General features: G+C 45.6%; 1 protein-coding gene across 1 annotated transcript; it reads left to right on the plus strand.

The window, feature by feature from the left end:
* The first annotated feature begins 2,660 nt into the window (after positions 1-2,660).
* On the plus strand, positions 2,661-9,311 carry Rnf187 (ring finger protein 187). Its single transcript, XM_048357662.1, has 5 exons — positions 2,661-2,771; positions 3,555-4,028; positions 5,355-5,447; positions 7,094-7,315; positions 8,149-9,311. Exons 1-5 carry the CDS (start codon positions 2,661-2,663, stop codon positions 8,149-8,151), a joined length of 903 nt encoding a protein of 300 aa, XP_048213619.1. The 3' UTR covers positions 8,152-9,311.
* Positions 9,312-22,076: the final 12,765 nt, after the last annotated feature.

Below are 22,076 nucleotides of genomic sequence, written 5' to 3' on the forward strand. Positions count from 1 at the left end.
ATTGATATTTTGCTTTATAGGATGCAGGTCGACATGTGTGCTAGCTGCATGGACTGTGGATGCTCGTGTCTACAGGAAGCTGCCTCCACAGTCTGCTCTCAGTGCTCACCTGCCTGGTTTTACTACTAGTGATTCCTTATTCTCTCCCTTGCATGGAAAATTGCTCAGGGAATCTAGGAATCACTGGTGGTGTTCCTGTGAAGATTTTGACAGGCCCAGAGTGCTCCTGCCCTGGTTCTGCCTGCCCCAGGATTAGAGTTGGATTTATGGGCTGGGGATAGAGTTGGGTTTATAATAGGCTTATCATGACAGAGTTGCAACTGAGACTTCAACTGTGTAGTACACATGTCTGTAACTCTTACTCCAAGGTTAAAAGCATCAGAGTTTTATTTGGTGCCACAGGTTTGCATTGGGATAGCATTGGTGTCTTCCCCCTCCATGTCTCAGAAACTGCCATGGCTGCTGCAAAGAGCAGACTTGCTTGGCTTTTGGTTTGTGTGGATTTTGAGACTAGGAAGATGGTTAAAAGCCCAAGCCTTCTAAAATCTTTTATTAAAGTTGTCACCCTGCTTAAACCCATAGGGCACCAGCCTACAAAAGCCAGAGTACTCAGAAGAAGCAACCAGATTTCAAATGTCTTTAACCAGCCTGTGTAGAAATTTGCAGGCAACCCAGCAGGAGGTGTGACAATCTATCCAGGGGACTCTGAGAGATGCCACTACTGCCTTGCCCAGATTCATCCCATCTCTCCTGCCTGCCTCCACCACACATGACTAAAGAAGCCTGCTGATTTAGGATGGAAGACACAGCCACTTCGGTGCCACTGAAGCTGAAACTTTTACATTGTCCTGACCCTTTGCCCCCTTGATTATTATTCGTGTTCTCTTCCACCTGCCAGTAAGGTTAAGTGATATGATTTGATGGCACATGGTTCTTATTCAGTCTGCTGTTCTCTATAGTGTGATGACTCTTGTGAGCACCTACCTGGTGGCCTTTGCATTTTTTTTTAATGCTATTTTGCAGTTAGATGCATTTTGGTGACTTTGACTTGTAGGCTCCAGATTTCTTTAAATGCCTCCAGGCTTGTTTTTCAAATGCAAATGAAGAAGCTAAAGTGTAAGTGTTACAGCAGAACTCTGGCAAGTATTTATTGGTCAATTCTCAACAAGTTACAGGTAAGCTCTACTCCTATTGTTCTTCTGTTGCTTTAATTGGAAATAAAAAGGGTTTTTAATGGCTAAGACTCCTTGGATTGCTGTTTGAAACCAGCCCTGGCAGAAGAAAATCCCTCTAAAACTCCATCTCCCAACTAACCAGCCAAGAGCCAGATTTGGCCCAAGAGACTCATATGATAGTAACCAGCCAAATGCTGGAAGCCGCACCATGGCTCAAGTGGTAGAGTGCCAGCCTCAAGTAGAAGTGCTCAGGGACAGTGCCCAGGCCTTGATTTCAAACCCCATGAATGCCAACTGGGACAAGCTATCCAAGCAATGTGCACCTAGACCTTCAGGACAAGGTCAATCCTGACAATGAGGAACCATGAAGAGGAGTAACAGGAGATGAAGTCTCATCTTAAATGGAGTCAATTTAAACTTGTCCTTTCAAAATTAATCAGAGCCAGAAGATCTAGCGGAATAGTTCTTTACCCACCTAATATCCATACCTGTCCTTTTTCCATGTGGACAGAAACTTGCAGTCTTGCCTTTGTTACTTGCTATTTATGTGTGTGTGTGTGTGTGTGTGTGTGTGTGTGTATGTATATATGTATCTATATATCTCAGCCTCTGACTGGTTACTCCCAACCAGTCCACTATCCCAAAACACTCCCTTCCTGCCCCCAGTCCAGTTACTCCTCCTTCCTTGTAATGGGCCACAATTGGGTTTATGTTCCAAATGGAACTTTTCTGGCTTGTGCCCAGGGTGTGTTCTCCCTCCCATGTCGTTCATGTTAACTGGCCCTGTGAGCTTGTCAGCCTTTTGCCTGACCTTTTCAAAAGTCTCTTTTAACAGGATAACATCCCTCACCCAGGACACCACCTGGGAACTTGCAGTTCAAGGCTGTCCTCTTACTACAGGCAACTGGAGGGTTCACTTACACTGCTGCCCAGAGTAGATCTGGATCCTGAAGACCTCAGCCCCAGTGACTCCTTGATGTGCCCAAGCAGCAGGAGGTAGCCAGAGGAGACCATCACACCTATTAGCCCTGATAACCATTCTCATGGAAATGATGAGGACTTTTACCAACCAAACTGTCAAATACTTCTTGGATAGTCCCAGGCCAAATGAAGAATAAGAGACCCCTGACTACTTCACCCCTTTACAGCAGCAAGTTGCTCCAGAAGAAACAACCTCCGCCCATACTCCTGGCCTGGTACCCCTTCCCTGTTATTAATAAACAACAAATGGGGGAATGTTAGCATTTCCCCAGCCTCAGGTCCTCAGCGCTTCTCATTAGCCTCCAGATCCACCCATACCTAATGAGCCACTCCTACTCACTATTAAGACCTCCCTACTTCCCCTTTACCGAGAGAGAGAAGCTGCTACATGGATTAAGGTGCAGATGCCATGTAGCTCCTTCTCCCGTGGGAGCTATGGCCCCACTAGTAAACTTTCTTATAAACCTTCTTCTGTCTGTGATTATCTCTGCATGGTCCCCTGGGATGGCCTGGGCTTGTCCTTTCAACATCACCGTGGACCCACCGAGCTGGGTGGGTGTGGCCAGGAAGAGCCGCCCAGAGAAGGTCCACACGGGACAGAGCACATCCATGCGGGTAGGCGGGGGCACCCACAGACTTGTGCGCTTAAGGGATGTCCACTCAGGGAGGGTTGGTCTCATCTCGCAAAGCTTGGTCTTACAAGGCCCAGTGCACCCAAGGTTGGTCTGTGCCTGACAAGGATATGCAAGGAGGGTTCAAGCAGGAAAGGGCCAACAGGGACAAATGCTCTAGGGTGAGAGTGAGCTGGAGGGAAAAGGCCCCGGCAGGGGTTTTTTGTGTGTGTTCCCCCCTAGGCGTGGTCCAACCGAGGCTACTCTTCGCTCAGGTCCTAGCAACTTACAAAGAAGACTTAGGGCTTGCCTCGTATATATGAAGCCCTGGGTTCATTTCCTCAGCACCACATATATAGAAAAAGGCAGAAGGGGCACTATGGCTCAAGTGGCAGAGTGCTAGCCTTGGGCAAAAAGAAGCCAGGAACAGTGCTCAGGCCCTGAGTTAAAGCCCCAGGACTGACAAAAAAAGAAATGGAAACTCCGAATAATTAAAATACTGTTTCCCTTTTGTCTGTGCTTTGTTTACTTAAAAGTGGTAGTTCCAGTAAGATTTCACAGTAATGAAGACACATGCCAACCAGCGCTTGGACAGTGGGGAGCAGAACTGCCAGGACCCAGCTTGGACTTGAAGGCTTCCAGGACCCTGGTGGAGAGGCACACAGCTGCCAGGACTTGAACGGAAGAGCGCTCGGAGGCCAGGATCCCGCCCTGTTCACGCATTTCCGGCGTTGGAGCAGGTGACGTAGTCGACATAATCCAGGTCCTGGGCCTGGAACGCAGTTAGCGGTCTCGTGAACTCTGTCTCGGCTCGCCCGCCTTTCCTGCGTGCTTCCCGCTTCCGCCGTCACCGGCCCCACGGTCCGCAGCCCTGGCGCTCCCCGCCGGCCCTGCCGAGGCCGCCTGCGCCCTTTGCCAGCGCGCGCCCCGGGAGCCCGTGCGCGCTGACTGCGGCCACCGTTTCTGTCGGTCGTGCGTGGTGCGCTTCTGGGCGGAGGAGGACGGGCCTTTCCCATGTCCTGAGTGCGCTGACGACTGCTGGCAGCGCGCGGTGGAGCCGGGCCGCCCTCCGCTCAGCCGGCGCCTATTAGCTCTGGAGGAGGCGGCCGCGGCCCCAGCGCGCGATGGCCCGGCCAGCGAGGCCGCGCTGCAGCTGCTGTGCCGCGCTGACGGGGACCCGCTGTGCGCCGCCTGTCGCATGGCCTCAGGCCCGGAGCCTCCAGAGTGGGAGCCGCGCTGGAGGAAGGCGCTGCGCGGCAAGGTACGCCAGGGGTTCCTGTATCCTGCTCACCCTAGATCCCTGCGGGTCCCTGGGCCATAACTACCCCGATATCTCCTGGCTAGGTGATATCATCACTACCCCTTCCACGGCCCCACGGCCCCACAGCCCTACACTATCCCAACCCAGCGTCTCCTCATTTTTATGCTTTCCCTGTCGTGGGGTCCAAGAGAAATCACCTCTCACCTCTGCTTTAACCCGCACCTGGGTCTTGCCATGAATCTCTCCAGGGGGTGCTCGCTTTTCGGTAACCTTTCTGAAGGGACACCTTTGCCCTCTTCTCTCCCCCTCCCCCGCCCACTTCGTAGACTCCGCCCCCTGCTGTGCCGAGAACGCTCCACCTCCACAGGCCCCTCCCACTCTTAGATTACCTCTTCATTACTGGCACTGAAGTGAGACTTCACGGTCGCAGGTCCCGCCCCTCTACTGCTGGGCCCAGACCTGTTCCTGAGGACTTGACCCGTTGTGTGCCCCCTTGGACCCACTGAGCTTCCTCCTATCTGTCCCATTTTGGGACCTTCTGTACTGTGCTCTAGGCTTTTGCGTGTGGCACCTGCTGTTGAGCAGAAACACACCTCCAGAGTCTGGCTAAAACTGAGACTTGGGGTCTGGAGCCTCTCACCTGGGGAGTGGGGGAGAGACTCAGTGTTGTTTCTGAGAGGATGGAAGCCAAGTCCTTGGGTAAAAGGACAATGGTTCCTGGTATCTCTGCCTAGCTGAGGGAGAGGAGAGGGACGAGTGGCTGGTTTGGCGGGTTTGAGGGCCTTGTAAAGTTCACATCCAGAGGATGGCCTGATGAAATAAACCCAGGAGTGCATCTGGGGCACTATGGATGAACACCACCTGATGGAGTTGGGGGACAGTGACCACACTCTTTCCATCCTGCCATTCCTCAAGTGTCTCCTTCCTGGGGCAGAGAACCCTCACCCAGGCCCAGGCAGAAAGTAGGGGAGTCAAAGACCTTGGTATGGGCAGAGTTCACACTAAAGGGGGCCAGTATAAGAATCTGGAGTTACAAAGCCAGCATAAAGAGCTGACTTGCTTTGTTCCCAGTTCTTTTTGAGAAGGTGTGAAACACAGGAAACCTTTCCCAGGGCACCATGTTGCCTGTTGCCAGCCATAGGTCTTCCCCCTTTTTTTTACACAGTGGCAACAGGAAACAGACTGTTTGCTTTGGGTTATTTATGGAACATACTGTTGTTGGAATTGACAGGTGAGATGTCACTGGACTGCTGATCTAGGGGCCTCAGGCCTTCTGCTCCCCTTTGTCCCCCTACCTTCTCCCCTAGTAACCAGCCTCTCTTCCAGGAGAACAAAGGGTCGGTGGAAATCATGAGGAAGGACTTGAATGATGCCCGGGACCTGCATGGCCAGGCGGAGTCAGCAGCTGCTGTGTGGAAGGCAAGTGTGTGTGTGTGTGTGTGTGTGTGTGTGTGTGTGTGTGTGTTGGGGGGGGAGGACTTGTGGTGGGCTCATTGTTACACAGATTCAGGGAACAGGCCAGGTAGCAAAACTGGGTACCTGCTAACCTGGTTGACTAGAACAGGAGACTTTGAACTCCAGGATATTTTTCTAGGGTGTATTTGTGGGCTCTTTCCCAAATAGAATCTAGCCAAAAGTGAACCGTGATCTGCATATTTAATATTGGGGGATTGGCAACATTAACTTTTTTATACATAGTGCTTTGTAGTAGATTTTTCTCTTGGGGAAGGGACAGTACTGGGATTTGAATTTGGCAAACTTGTTAGGCAAGTACCCACCATTTGAACATTCCCTGCCCCCTTCCCTGACACTCCCCCCCCCCCCAATGTACCAGGATATTTTTCTTTTTTGACACTAAGGGAAACTTAAGACAAAACTTCCTCTTCTATGGTCCTTGCCTGGGCTTGAGAATTAAGTTGGTATAAAGTAGATTAGCAGGAGAACAGTACATACTCATTAGCTCTAGTTGATATGGCACAGGAATCCTCATAAGAAAATGGAGACCCAAAGAAGCAGTTAAATTCCAATCATTGTATACTGAATTGGGAGAAGAATAGTGTGTTGAGCTGGGTGCTAGTGGCTCATGCTATAATCCTATGTACTTAGAAGGCTGAGATCTGAAGATCTGATTTGAAGCCAACCTGGGCAGAAAAGTCTGAGAGACATTATCTCCAATTACCCAACCAAAAACCCAGCCTGCAGGTGTAGCTCCAGTTATAGAATGCTAGCTATGAGCAAAGCTCATAGCAAAGCTGAGTGAGAGGTCAGCCCAAAGCTCACACCATGGTACTGGAAATAAATAAGTAAATATATGTGAAAAACAACTAAGTTATGTCAGAAGGCATATAAGTTGTTTTAACAAGGTCTATACAGAATCAGCTTGATTTCTCAATGATAAGAATGTCAATTCTTTTTGTACAAGCAGGAATACATTACTTTATGTTGCTTTAACAAAAACACACAAGACAGAATACTATATGAAGAAGGTAGTCTTATTACCTTGGAATTCTGGGGTCTGAATGTCCAGGATCCAATGGCTCCATCTGTTTGACTTCTGGTAAGGGCTGGCCTCGTGGTGAAAGAAGCATATGTGGAATACACTGGGAAGCCAGAGAGACCTAGGGACCAGGCTTGCTCTTTTTCTAACAGTTTACTGTCTTAGGAAACAACCAGGATATTGTGAGCATTAATTCTTGTGGAGGTGTCTCCTCAATGACAAACTATCTTTCCCTATTTCGGCCTCTTAAGGACATACAACCTTATTAGCCTTGCCACTCTGGGGCTAAGCTCCATCCTTGAGGGACCACAAAAGAGGTCACCTTTCACATAGGAATTTCATTCCTGCTTTAAGAAACAGTGAAGAGAAGATCTTCAACCTACTGTTTTTGTTTTAACAGGCTTTGTTTTTAAAATACTGAGGCAGCATTTTGGAGGGTATCAAACTCATAACTCTTGAAAGCAGATAGGGTTCTCTTTCCCTACAGACAGTCAGTGGTAGTAGGGACAGTGGGCCAAGGTGTCCAAAAGGTCCAAGGACATATGTCTTTCTGTTATCTCCTCTTCAGGGACATGTGATGGACCGCAGAAAGAAGGCCCTGACTGATTACAAGAAACTGCGGGCTTTCTTTGCTGAGGAGGAAGAGCACTTTCTGCAAGAGGCTGAGAAGGATGAGGGCATCCCGGATGATGAGCATGCTGACCCTGTTGATCGATTCCGGTCCCTGCTTCAGGCTGTGTCAGAGCTGGAGAAGAAACACCGAAACCTGGGTCTCAGCATGCTGCTGCAGGTATCTGGCCATAGGCAGGGTGGAGCAGGTGGCCCACTCACTCCATACTACCTTCTTCAGAGCTGGGATGCAAACATCAATGGGGATAGAGAGCTCACTTAAGACAAAGCCCCATACTACAGCCTACCTTCTGCCTGCTGTGCCTCTGGGACAGAGTTTTGGAAATGAACGGGTGGTTAAGGTAGACATTGCAAGGGGTTCTAAAGTGAGGAAGTATACCTGGCCTTAACGTGGGATAGTATACTTATACCCTGAATGAAGGAGAATGAGGGCCTGTGCTACCCTAGGTTCTCAGGACAGGAGCCACCAGTATCCCCTCTTGGGGTCAGTTTCACCTTCACCCTTTGCCCAAGTCCTGGTCCAAGATGTGCAGCAGCTCATTATGGGCTTTCTGCCCTTGTGTCTGTCATACAGGCATCAACAGCTCCTGTGTCTGAGGTGTCATTCAGCCTCAACACTCATTAGCCAGCACTGAACAGTTCACAGTAGTGATGTGTGATAAGGCTGGGAGCTTGGAAGGACCAACCTGGGGTTCATGTTAGATGGGCATCAAATCATCTGGGGCCTGGTTTTATGCTGAGGGCAGTAGCTAGCTCTGTCTCTCTATGTTTCTCATTGTCTCTATCTTTCCTACTCTGTCTCTTATCTCTTTTCATTGTCTTTATGTCTCTATCTCACACCATGTCTGTGTATCTTTCTCTGTCTCTGTCTCTATGTCTCTGTCTCCCTTTCTCCCCTATTTCTGTATGTCTCTCTGTGTCCCTCTCTCCTTTATGCCTTTGTTTCTCTGCTTCCCGTCTCTTCTCTTTCTGTCTTTCTCCTCTCACCTGCAGTGATGATGCTGACCCAGTAGGTGGGTCCCATTGGAGCACAGTCAGAAAGGACCGCCTTCTACAGCTGGCCTGCAGCAGCCCCACCCACACCCCTTGGGCCCTCTCTGCCCAGCGTCACCCTCCACACTGGACAGATCCTCATCTCCGCCAGCACCGACAGCGCATAGGCCGGGATGAAGCATCACAGGTGCCCCTGCCTATGGTCATCCATATAGCTCTCTGTCTCAGCAAAGTGTTGATTTCCATTTTCCCTGAGGCGTGATGTGTTCCCAGCTATACCATTTTTCCTGATAGAGGCTAGTCCTGGGACTCTCTCCCCAGTGTGTCCCATCTTCCTTTAACCCTTGCATTGTCATCATTGAGGGCCTAGTAGTCACTCTGGTGTCAAAAGAACTAAACTACACATCATCTCCACAGTGCCTAGGCCAAGGCTTGTTTTTGGGACCTTCTCCTTGGTGGGGAAACCTGGGGCACACCAGTTAAAGTCACATTTGGCACCACAGAAAGTGAAGTACATGGAGCCCTGTGATGCAGTTTTAACCTCACCTTTTTGGGAAGAGAAAATGAAGCATTCTCAACCCCTCCTGAGAGGGGCCTTTTGTCCCTTGGAGTTTTGCTATGCCATATATTCATAGCTCTGTCTACTTCAATTCCCTGTCCCCTTTCTTCCTGGCTTGTGCCCCTGGGGTGTCACCAGTGTCCATGGAATATTCTCTGCTCTTTCTCACCTGGTGGGGAAGAGATCCTCTTTCCCAGCATAAGAGGGATGGTGGAGATGGCTCCCCTCCTCCATCTGTTTCCAGGCTACTCTGGTGCTTCACCTTGCTGTATCTTTGGCTTCTCGCTTCAGATTTTTTCCAGTAAGTGAATTTCACCAAATTTGTGGTGTATCAGTAGTGTGATTGCCTGCAGCATTGTTGTGTGTAGATTATCTAGTCCAAGGGACAAAAGTCCAGCACAGGTGGTCAGAAACAGGAGTTCAGGGATCATAGATGTAGGCATGTTTAGATTCACCCACAAGTGTTCTTTTTCAGGGATAACAGCCTCAGTGGGTGAATATTTTCTGCCAGGAAGTCCCTGGCCTTGAGTGTGATGACTGAGTCTGATCTGCCCCCACCCCTGTGGTTTGGGGTCTTAGTGCTGAATAAAGTGGGTTTGCTCCAGCCTGTTTGCTTCATGCCCTTCCTTTGGTGTCTCTGTCCTGTGTTTTCTACCCTGCCTCTGGCCTATTTCCAGTGTTAATGTTAAAGGAAAAAAAATTTGGTGATAACTTGTTCAAATATGGTAAAGGAGACTTTACTCAGCATCATTGAGATAGATGTGTGGGCCACTTGACCTCATGGTCAGGGAGACAGTTTGGGCTCACCTCTAAACACAGCCTGAATAAGTGGGAATTTGCAGTCAAAGATTAACATGGGGTTAGTGGCTAGAAAATGATTAAGAGACATCAGAAGTCAGGGGTCTCTAGATGATCCACCAACAGATTTTCTACTGAAGGCAAACCAAAATGATCAGGCATCATTTGGGGACACAGTGGGAGAAGAGGAACCCAGTCAGATATTTTAAGGTGTTTGAATATCGAAGATGAGAATTTCCCTATAGCATGGAAATGGTGATCCTGTGGGTGCCAGAAAAGGCATGAACAAAGATGCAGCTGTCAGTAAGCTAAGCAGCCTCTGGCTTCCCATTGAGTGTTCCTCTTGTTTCTGACAAAATATGACCTCTGAAATCAGAATGGGTTATGTGGGGTGGAGGTCAAAGTTAGAAGTCTGTGTCAGCTCTTAAGTCAGCTCTATACCATTCTAGTAAGTGGCAGATTTAAGGAATGTACATTGTTCTCTGAGAAACCCATGATTGGTATGACTTATAGATCTCAATAGTGGCTGAGGAAAGCCCTAATAAATAACTGTTAACTACTGAGACATGTGTTAAGTATTCAGGAGCCCTATGTACCTGTCTTATCCTATCCTTGTCCTTGAGATTCTAGCCAGGACAATTGCTTCAGGTTCAGGCTCTGAGTTTGTATAGCAGGCCTTTTCTTGCTGGCTGGGTAGGCTACTCTCTACTTAAACCCAAGTACCTACAGCATTGGAGATCTCTCCTTTTGCATGTTCAGTCATCTTGGTCCTCCCCTCACCACTTTCCCCAGCACCTAGACCTTTCATCACCAGGACCCATGAGGCTGGTCCCTTTCTCACTGTAAAACAATCAGCCCTCCCATATGTCTTCCTTGAACTGGCCAGCTTTGTCCTCTTCACCCATTGCACCATGGAAAGAACTGAGATTCTCTCTCCTAAAAATCAAATGTAGTGGCATATTCTAGTATCTGATGAGGTCTGCTTCCTTGTTTGTAGGTAACCGTTCTTTTTGGGTCCTCACATGGAGGAGGGAGTGAGGGACCTCTCTGTGGAGTCGTTTCTATAAAAACGCTAATCTTATTTGTGAGTCCTTATCCTTGTGACCTCATCACCTTCTTCCTAATACCATCACAGGGATAGGAGGAAGAATTCAGACATTCAATTAAAGTAGAAGCCAAAGGCCTGGAATCCCAGAGAGAGATGCTACAATTTATTAGATCTTTGAGAAACAAAAAAATTACATGCTCCCAGGACTGAATGACCTCTGGAAGGTAGAAATGAGAAAACACCTCCTCCTTAGCCTCACTGCTGAGTATGTTGCCTGGCAGGGTTTGCCAGATTTTAAAGTCAGTGACCCAAGAACCCAGCAATTCCATTCCTGGTGTTTTCCAGAGAAATCCTTTTCAAGTGCACAAGGTGGTACTTGCTGTGCAGTTCCACTGTTAGAAATGGTAGCATTCAGGGGCAGACATCTGGCACCCTTTGCTGGAGAGGTGGAAGGTAAAATGGGAGGAGACTATGGGATATGTCACATTTCTGGGAGAGATAGACTGAGCTGACACAACTTCACAGTGGGACTTCAGTGTAATATAGAAACACAGGGCTAAACTTAAAGCTGCATACACAGCAGTCCATGTTTTAAAAGGACACTTTCAAAGTGAATGGAATCTCTTAGGCTGATTGCCAAATGGCAAGAGAAATGAGGAAGAGGACTTAAGAAATGAGGGGAATGAACAGACTAACAAAACAAGAAGGAAACAGGACTACATAGAAGAAAAAGTCCTACCTTAGGCCTTTTCTTTATGTCAGGAAACCAAGTTCTAGGTCATTTTAAGTATGACCTAGTTTGGATTTTTTGTAGTAGCATCCTATCAAGTCTTGGGTAGTAGGGCTAGTGAAAAGAGCTTTAAACATTTTTGGAATAGTAAAATGATGTGCATACTGGAAAAGGTTGAGGTTCAGTCCAATAGATTAAGAATACAGTGGTCCCCTAGTATCTATAGGGAACTGGTTTCAAGACTAAATTGTGGGCACTAAAGTACATATTTAAAATGGCATGTTATTTGCATGTAACTTGTACACATCTTTAGTATACTGTAGATCATCTCTAGATTACTAATATCTAATACAATGTAATTGCTGTTTAAATAGTTCTATATTGTTTAGAGAATACTGACAGAGAAAAGCCTGTATATGTTCATTACAAATGAATTTTTCTCCAGTTATTTTGACTTATCCTTAGTTGAATCCACAGATGAAGTACCTACAGAAACAAAGTGAATGGTGAATATAATTATTGTTATTCTAATATGCAAAGTCCAGTAGGCCCTTGAAAGACCCCATAGGTCTCTTTGGGGGTTCCCCCCAACCCTCAAATTGCAGGTAAATTTGTTCTCACCTTCCTTTTGGGACTTGGAGAATCTCTGCTCACTACAAAGCATTTCCTTCTATTCTTTAAAGCAAGCAGCTATGCTTGAGACCCACAAAACCATCCTCTGCCCTCAGCCTTCTACTAAAGTGTGCTAATGGCAAAAGCAGCTATTTGTAGGCAGGTCAGTCCAAAGACCAGCTCTGGCACCTACCTACAGTACTCCACTACTTGTGTGGAAGATCATACAATAACCAGGGGACACCTATAATTACTTGGAAAGCAAGGCTTCCTCAAGTTTACCTGAACAAAGATGCTTATTGCACCTTTGTTCTACATAATAGTGCGGATGCTAGATGTGGTACTTCATTTCTTTAAGATTATATTACTCAGTTTAGAGATGGATAATTGAAGTGACAAAGATTCTTAAAAGCTCTTGTTTCTATTTTTCTGAAAAGATTGTATTTTGGACTTTGAACTGGTGTCTCTCTGGTGGTAGATGGAATATACCTATAATCCTAGCTACTTAAGAGGCTGAATCAGAGAATTTCCATTCTGAGCCACCCCAGGCAGACAAATGTGTGAGACTCCTACCTCCAAATAACCACAAAACTGAACGCTGGTGGCTCACACCTATAATCTTAGCTACTCAGGAGGCTGAGATCTGAAGCCAACTTGGGCAGGAAAGTCCTTGAGACTCTTATCTCCAGTTAACCATCAAAAAAAGCTGGAAGTTGAGCTGTGGCTCAAATGGTAGAGTGCTAGCCTTGACAAAAAAAGTTCAGTCAGGGACAACACCCAGGCCCTCAGATAAAGCCCCAGGACCAGCACACACACACACACACACACACACACACACACACACACACACACACACACACACACACACAGCCTGAGGTGGGGCCATAGCTCAAGTGGTAAAGTGCCAGTCTTGGGACAGGGGAAGGTGGGGGTGGGGAGCACAAAACAACAAAAACATTTAGAAACAAAATGTCAACCAAATTACTGCCATCCACACACAGCTAAGTGATGCATGCAGTCAGAATTCTGAGAACAATGTGTAAGACAGAAGTCTATTTATAAGGCTTAAAAAACAAAATACACTATTAGTAGCATAAATATTTTAAAATATCAATCATATTATAAGCTAAATATGTTGATATTTCACAGAACAAGTCTATTTATAGGAGTTTCAGTTCTGTTCATTGTATCAGGCATGGAATTTGTCTTGTGAGCAGGTCTGGTATTTCTCCTTTGCACAGGTACCTTTAATTGTACTTCTTCACGATGCCTTTTTAATTAATTTTTTATTGTTATTATAGAGCTAATGTACAAAGGCTTTTACAATTACATATGTCAGGTAATGAGTACATTTCTGCCTTTCTTAGTTATAAAGATTGATATTCTCACATGTAGGCTCTGGAATTCCACTGCTTGGACTCCTTGGAGTGGGCCTGTCTGGTTCTCCTTCCCTATGTTTTGGAGCATCCCAGCCAGCTCCTTAATCAAGTCCCTTATAAGGCCCCACCAGCCAAATGTAGGCACAGTTTCTGAACTGAGTAGACTGCCCCACTCTAGGAGGCTAACTGCTGGGTGAGGCAGTTCAATAAATAGGATGACTTTGATTGGACAGGTTACCCCAATTTGTCTGAGCCCAGTACTTCTGAAATTCCTGAATTTCTCTCAGTCAGAGAAATCAGGGCATGCCGAATGCAGCACTCACCTGGAACCAAAGGGCCATGACCAAATCAAAGTTTCCAACAAACCCATTAAAACGTGGTAGTGAAAACTCAAAGGAGCTCAGGATATACCATGTTCATGTTATTTTAAGCTTGGTAACCCCTGAAAAGACATTAATGCAGGAAGAAGCTTTCTCAAACCCTTTACCTAAGATCCTATCCTCCAACAGGATCTCTTGGGGGAATGTCATCAAACAGGGAAGGGAATTTACATGAGCACAAAGAAGACTTGAAGTCCACACCACCCTCAATCATTACAGATTCTCCTATCATGCCTCCTAGAGCCAAATTACCTTTTCTAATTGTCATTCCTCAATGTTCTTCCTAGAGCCAAATTACTTTTTCTAAATGTCATTCTCTCCTGCCCTACCTACCTCCCCCATCTCTTTGGTAAGCAACTTCCTAAATCTCACTGTTTGCTCCAGAGTTTTCACTTCCCCTTTTGAGCCTCTCTCCCTGTTGCAATTGCCCCACTTAAGCGGGCAAGGAATTTGAGTAGTTCCCTGTCCTAGCCACATTAGGATAGGGTAGAGCCAGAAGGCCCAATCAGCAGAAATGAGCATTTCAAGCACCTCAGAAAGCTGTTGGTCATGCAAGAGACTCATTAAGGTTTCCATGTGACCTGTTACTCAGGGCTATATGTAAATGAGGTGACACCCTAGGCCTCTCATGATTGGCCAAGCGATTTTTTTTCCCCACAGTGGTCAAAGGCTTTGGGCTCCCAGAGCACAGCAGCTCAGGAGAGTATGTCCCCTTGTGAAAGCTCAGTGTAGCATCCCTTCCTTCTGTATTTTGCCCTGCCCCCCTGAGGCCCCAGTCTCACATCCTTGTTCTTAGCCATGTCCTACTCGTGTTGGCATGGAAACCTGGTGTCTTAGCAAATAGACACAGCCAGATTTGGGCTGCAGTTCCCTGTAGGCAGCCTGCACTGTTCCAGGTGCCAACCTTGGAGTTCCTGAGGCCAAGAAAGCTACTTTGAAGAGATGCGAATGGCACTGCCTCCTGCAGCTGATGTGAATGGTACTGTGCCTCCTGCAGCTGGCCTACTGCAACGCCTGCCTGGGAGCTCTGCGAGGAATGTGCTGTGTGACCACGGAAGGCACCATTCTGCCCAATGTCTGGCTGTGCAAAAAGCCACCACAAGGCCAAGGACTTGCCACCCCAAAACTGTTTAGACCCTCTAAAATGGTCCAGAAGAAAGCTACTGATAACTGTACTCCCTACACGATTGTGTCATTTGTGGTGGACCTGAAGTCTGGGTGTGGGCTTGGCTCCTGAGTCAAGTGATTGTCATGTCTTTTAAGTACAATAGAGGAGCAGCCTCTTGGCCTAAATTAGTAATTTGGACCTGGGCCCTGTTGTGGGTTGTGTCTACTGTTTTCTGGTGTGTGGATGTACATGGATGAATATATTGTAGCAAGAATATGAGGTGAAATTTCCTCTGGGCACTTTGTCCAGTCAGCTGAAGGCATGGAAGTCAATATGACTTCCCCGAGGAAATGCTTTTCTGAGCAGAATGCATCTATAGTTATGTTTGACCACTATGGGAGTTAGCTAGAAAACCTATTAACACAGGGAAACTAACCACTTGCAAAGAATCGGTGCTGATTCTGCCCAGCCTGGCCTTCTTGGTTTACTTAGGCCTTCCCACCAAAGGCAATTTTATCCTTGCCCCAATACTAGGGTATAAGGCATCTTCTTTCCTAGTATACTATTAAAAATTTTACTAGTACTCTAGTATCAGAGCTCTTCATGTGAGAACAGGCCGTGACTAAATGAAGACTGGCACAATTGACCTCAATGTCTTAGAAGTTATGAATAGTCTATTCAGGCTGGGAAAAAGGAAGCAAAGTCAAAAGAAGAGAACAATAAGGCTGAAAATCTGCCAGCCTTCAATGTGTGTCTGGGTCTGTGTTGTTCAAGTATTTTGTTTGATTTGGTGATAGTACTGAGGCTTAAGTACAGGACTTCAGGCTCTTGCTTAGCTTTTCTGCTCGTGGCTGGCACTTGAGCTACACCTCCACTTCTGCCTATTTTTTTCTTGGTTAATTGGAGTTAAGAATCTCTTGGATTTGTCTGCTTGGATTGGCTTCAAGCCTCAGTTCTCAGATCTTAGCCTGTTAAGTAGCTTGGATCAAAGGCATTTGCCACCAGTTCCCAGCAGCAACAGTTTTTAGTAGGACAGAGAAACTACTCAGCAATCTGGGCAGCTTTTCTAATTCTGATTGACACATGACCTGCCAAGCAAAACTCCAGTATTCTCAAACTCAATATTGTAAGTCATCTAGATATGACTTAAAGTGTATAAGAGAATATGTGTAGGTTATACAGGTATTCTGCCATTTTACTTAAAGTTTATCATCTGAGACTGCATCTGTAGGGTTCTACAACCATACAAATATATCCTGTGGATATGTTAGTATTTTTTCAAATTTAATTTTATTGTGATGTATAGAGGGATTGCACTTACATATGGAAGGTAGTGAGTCATTTCTTGTCAAACTTGTTACCCCCTTCCTCATTTTTCACCCACCTTCCCTCCCCCCTCCTCCCTATTAATTTCATAGAATTAATTTCTTGGTGGAGTGCCAACATTCCTAACTTCTCTGAATGTCTCTAGGTTTCGTCTCAACTGAGAAGAACAAATGACTTGCATCTTGCTATTTAAAACTACGCTTGCCATCTTCATCTGATCTGCTTCCTCCTTGTCTTTTCAGTTGGCTGCTCTTGTGAGCAGGCTTCTTCCAACCTCTGTTATGTCCACCTCCACAATGTGCCTCTTCTTTCCCCTTCTTACCCCTTCAGACTATGCAGCATCATTTCCCCCCATATTAACATTTCTTCTCAGTTTCCCACTGGGAGTATGGTGGTGTCCCCAAGCAGCACCCTTGGGTGTTCATTCTTCCTCTTTGAAGGAGAAGTGCTTTGTAACCTTGGAAACAGCTAGGTTCTCAGATCAAAGGCACAGCAGAGAGGGACCGGAGAGGAAAATGTCACATCATGCCCTTTTCTCAAGTGCCTGGTTATAGATGGAAATAGCCAGAACCTGCAACTGGCTTATCCCCTCCTACTTGCTCTCAGTTGGGGATGTATACCCAGTACAAATCCCCTGTTAGGAACCTCTGGGGCTTGTCTTCCTGTACATCCAATATAGAGAAAGCTGTTTTGAAGGGATTCAGGATCAGCCCTGGCTATCATATTTTAACTTCATATCTGAGGGACATTAGACTTGGCCTAGAGTAACTTTCTTTTTATATACTATTTCAGCTTTCTGGCCCAAACCAGAGAGGATTGTTAATGTAGAGTTTGTCAGTGAGGGACCAGCACCAGCCAGGTCTGCACCTGCCATTGGCCTGGACTGGGTGTGGTCACTTCAATCCCAAGTGTAGAAGTGAGATCACAAGTGGAGATGGGCCTCTTCTAAGTGTGTCTATGGGCAATCCAGGGGTAATGCTTCTCCTCAGTCACATGAGGCCCCCAGCAGGGTCTGATATCAATGCTAGTGCCACTTAGAGGTTGCAGATAATAGAGACCATCATTGCTAATACTTGTTCTCTCTTCTTTTCCCTCCTTTCCTCCCTCTGGAACTGTGGACTTGAACTCGGGGTCTTGAGCTTGCCAAGCAGGCACTGTATTACTTGAGCTATGCTCCTGAACTTGTTGCTTTAGTTTATTTTTCAGATAGTTCCAGGGCTGGCCTCACAGTAAGGTCCTCCCTACCTCAGCCTCATAGGGAGCTGGCCCCTTAGCTCATTTTAAGATAAAATGACATCAGCCTCCAAGTGGCCAGAGGACTGGTAGTCTCTTTCTTCTCAAGTACCCAGAGGTGAGGAAGGCACCCCTGGTGGATTCCAGCATACCTCTGGGACTTGCCAAGGCTCAGGAGTTTGCCTTAGTTGTCTCCAAGAAGGTGTGATACCCTCTCCAGGTCTTACCAATTACTGGGACTGCGGTTAACTTGCAGTTGACACAGCATGCCCCAGATTTGTTCAGGTGATACAGAGCAACAGATATGGCCAGCTGGGGGCCTGTGCGATAATTTGGATTCAGCAGTGACTGTGGTCTTTAGTATCTGATTGCTAGATAGAATGTGGGTCACAAGAGGACAGACAGATAGGCACATACACTTTAAAAACTTAATTAGCATATATTAGTTATATGAGGGTGGTTCATTGTGATATTTCCATGTATACATAAAATGTATGAACAAACTCACCCCTTCCATCACAGTTGTTCTTCTACTTCCTAAAACAATTTAGTTGGGTACAGTTATGCCCTTAATGGGACAGTTGGACATCTGGAAGCTGAGACTCAGAACAGAGCTGGACTTCTTGGTTTGTTTGGCCACCCTTACAAGTTAGAAATAGATGGTCACTGAGGAATGAGTTCCTGTTCTAGATGCATTTCCTGGTGAGTTTGCCAGCCACCAGTAAAAGCAATCTGGAGGTAGTATGAGAGTGATTTCCAACAATCCTCAACCTGAGGAGGAAAAAGGGACTATTTGCTGTCTTGATCTGTTGTCACCCTTATAAGTGAATGCTCGAGACTGGGTACTTGGTGATGAGTAAAGATGGGTTAGCTCACAGTACTGAAGGCTAAGAAGTCTACAGTAGAGGACCTGACATCTGGTGAGGCCTTCTTGATGTGCCATCTCATGGCAGACGCAAATAGACAGCGAGAAAGATACTCAACTCAAACTCAAGCAAGTTGTCTTTCAGTAGGTGAATGGATAAAATGGGAGTACATCCTGATAATGGAATAGTATATGGTGCTCAAAACAAATGAGCTCCATAGCCATGAAAAGACATGGAACAAAATGAAGTGCATACTATTAAGAATTAGAAGCCCATCTGAAAAGTCTGCATCCAACTATTCAAACTGTGATTCCCACCCTAGGATAGTCTATACAAGGCAAGACATGGGACATTGAAAACATAAGTGGATGCCTAGGCTAGTGGCATGGGAAAGATAAGTAAGAAGAAGTGGACACTTTTGTGTGACACTACACAAATGATCAACATCACCAGTGAACTAACTATTGCAAATGATGGAGTGACAAAAGTAGGTTCCTCAGTTGTGTATTCTCTAGTGGGGGTGTGGATAATGGGGAAATGTGCAAATGGGGTGTTGTGCAAATGAGGGGTGAGGTGTGTGTGGAATAGATAGCAAATCTTTATTTCTTTCTATCTACTGTGACTAAAATGCTCTAAACAGTTTTTCACTAATATTTTTATTGGCATACATTAGTTGTGCAAAAAGGATTTCATTGTGGTATTTCTGTACTTTCATGTTAATGTACCCCAATCAAGTCCCCTTCTCATTCACTCTTCCTTATCCCTCCTCCCTTTTTATTAAATAATTTCAACATGTTTTATTGTTCTGTTTTCAAATATGAATATAAAGTACATTGATCACAGTCATCCTCATTCATTCTCTCCATTCACCTTCCCCACTCCTGTTGATAACTGCTCCCGAAACAGAGTCAGCTCAGCTTGTTTCCCCTTTGTGTGTGTGTGTGAGAGAGAGAGAGAGAGAGAGAGAGTGAGTGTGTATGTGTAATGATACAGAGGCTTGAACTCAGGGCCTCATACTCTCCTTCAGCCTTTTTACTCAAGGCTGGGACTCTAGCACTTGTGCCACACCTGGCTGTTTTGCTGATTAATTGGAGGTAAGACTCTTGGATTTGTCTGTCTGGGGTGGCTTCAAACCATGATCTTGAGATCTCAGCGTCCTGAGTAGTTAGGAGATATGAGCCACTACCACAGGCTTCTGTCATTTTTTTCAAAAGTATATATTAGTTGTCCAAAACAATCTTCATAAAAGAAAAATGTGAGGGATCCTAATGAGGAAAATGTCAACATTTCCACTGTGGCATTGTACTGTAGTTTTGCAGGATGTCAAAGGATATAAGAATGTATTATTTCTTACAAGTGCAAGTGACGGCAGCTCAAAACACAAAATTTAATTAAAAATCACCTCCTAGAAATAAATACAACCTTCCCAACAAATGGTTCTGACAGAACTGCATGACCATATTTTAAAAGAGAAGCTTCAATTTATACCTCACAAGATAACATGAAAAGCAAGTCAAAATGAATTACAGGCCTAATGTAAAAGGGCCAACCATCACAGGCTTAGATGGGACATTGGATCAAGTGATAAATTCCTAAATAGGATACCAAAAACAGCTATCAAACAAACAACAACAAAAAAAAGAGGACAAAAGGACTAGGCCTTTTTTCCCCCTGTACATTGTCCAACTTTATTTTGCTTTTCCAAATTTATTGAGTTATATTTGGCAAGGAAAATTATAGGTATTGAAGAAACACAACATAATGGATTCTTCTCCCATGCCCTCCGGCCATAGGGCTTGAACTCTGGGCCTGGGCACTGTCCTTGAGTTCTTCAGCTCAAAGCTAGCACTCCACCACTTGAGCCACAGCACTGCTTCCAAGTTGCAGTGACTTTCCTGCCCTGCTTTAACTGGGATCTTCAGATCTCAGCCTCCTGAGTAGCTAGGATTACATGTGTGAGCCACCTGTGCTATGATGAATTCTTATAAATATATATTGTGAAATGATTATCACAAGCTAAGACCACATCATGATTTTTTTGGCCGGGAAAATACTTAAGATACTCTCTTGGCAGCTAGGCGCTGATGTCTCATGCCTGTAATCCTAGCTTCTCAGGAGGCTGGAATCTGAGGATCACAGTTCAAAGCCAGTTGGGGCAGGAAAATCTGTGAGACTCTTCTCTCCATTAAACTACCAAAAAAGCTGAAAGTGAGGGAACAGAAGACACTGTACAAAAGGAAATGTACTCATTACTTGATTCATGTAATTGTAATCCCTCTGTACATCACCTTTCTAATAACAATAAAGTAAATTAAAAGAAAGAAAAATTTAAAAAAGCTGGAAGCAGAGCTGTGGCCCAAGTGGTAGAGCTGTAGGCATGAGCAAAAGGAGCTTAAGGACAGTGCCCAGGCCAAGTTCAAGCCCTAGGACCAACACCAACACCCTTCCCCCTCGGCCCCCCCCCCCCCCCGAACTCCAAAAACAAACTTCTCTTGGCAACTTTAAAAAATGTAATGCCTTACTATTAACTAGAGTTTCTATGCAGTACATTAGGCCTTTGGAGCTTTTTTATTTTATAAACAGAAGTTTATATCTTGAACTAACACTTTTTTGTTCCCTTCACTCTGACCCCTACCTAACTTTCTGTATATAATTAAGAAAATAAAAGAGAAAGAAAGCTATGTCTTGACAAAACATTGTAAAAATACATATTCAATAAAAGGCTTGTATCCAGAGCACAAAAGAAATTCTTTATTTATTTTATTTATTTATTTATTTATTTTTGGCCAGTCCTGGGCCTTGAACTCAGGACCTGAGCACTGTCCCTGGCTTCTTTTTGCTCAAGGCTAGCACTCTGCCACTTGAGCCACAGCGTCACTTCTGGCCGTTTTCTGTATATGTGGTGCTGGGGAATGGAGCCCAGGGCCTCATGTATACAAGGCAAGCACCCTTGCCACTAGGCCATATCCCCAGCCCCACAAAAGAAATTCTTATATCCAATCAAAAAACCAACAATAAAAGAATGGGCAGATGCTTTGCAGAGGATGATGTGAGTGGCCAACAAGCATAGGGTCATCATGCTGATGTAGGAAATAAACCATGATAAAAATGGTAGCTCTAAACTGGGGAGTGAAGGCATGAAGAACAAAAGAAACAATATAGAACAGATTAGTGGATGCTGAGGGCGGGGGCGGGGGGGCAGGGGACATGCCTCAAATTCCAACAGATTTTGAGGAAACATCTAATTTGTTGATGGCATTTTTTTTTTTTTTTTACAATATGCAATGACTCCCACTGGGCTGGGTGCCAGTGGCTCATACCCATAATCCTAGCTACTCAGGAGGCTGAGATCTGAGGATTGCAGTTCAAAGCCAACCCCAGCAGAAATGTCTGTGAGGCTGATTGCCAGTAAACTACCCCCCCAAAAAAGCTGGAATGACTCAAGTGTTTGAGCATGAACTGTGAGCAAAAGAAATTCAGGGACAGTGCTTAGGCCCTGAGTTCAAGCACCAGAACCAGCACACACAAATTTGTTATATATAACTTTTACAGTAATAAAAGAGGGAAAGAACATTGAGTATCTACCATCCACCTCTACCTACCTACCTTCACAATAATTAGGAGATGAAAAGGCTAGACTTTGCTGTCTAATCTCCCTCTAGTACTAATCCTAATCTTTCTCCAAAGCTCAACTCAGGGGGCACTGGTATCCATGCACCCTACTAGCTAGCCACATTTGTGATCTTGAGGATGAGCCTGGATACTAGAAGTTCCTCATTTCTGTATGAGGAATTTATATCTGAAACACATGTAAGGATTGCTACCCTAGAAGAGTAGCTTATTCAGCCATTGCTGGTATCCATATCCACTCTGAATGCTGTCCTCCACA

The sequence above is a fragment of the Perognathus longimembris genome, chromosome 11 (genome assembly GCF_023159225.1).
Source record: "Perognathus longimembris pacificus isolate PPM17 chromosome 11, ASM2315922v1, whole genome shotgun sequence".
Lineage (NCBI taxonomy): Eukaryota > Metazoa > Chordata > Mammalia > Rodentia > Heteromyidae > Perognathus > Perognathus longimembris.

Coding starts and splice junctions, on each gene's coding strand:
- Rnf187 (XM_048357662.1), top strand. CDS start 2,661: ATGGCCTGGGCTTGTCCTTTCAACATCACCGTGGACCCACCGAGCTGG. Junction 4,029..5,354: donor GGAAGGCGCTGCGCGGCAAG/GTACGCCAGGGG, acceptor CCTCTCTTCCAG/GAGAACAAAGGGTCGGTGGA. Junction 5,448..7,093: donor CAGCAGCTGCTGTGTGGAAG/GCAAGTGTGTGT, acceptor TCTCCTCTTCAG/GGACATGTGATGGACCGCAG.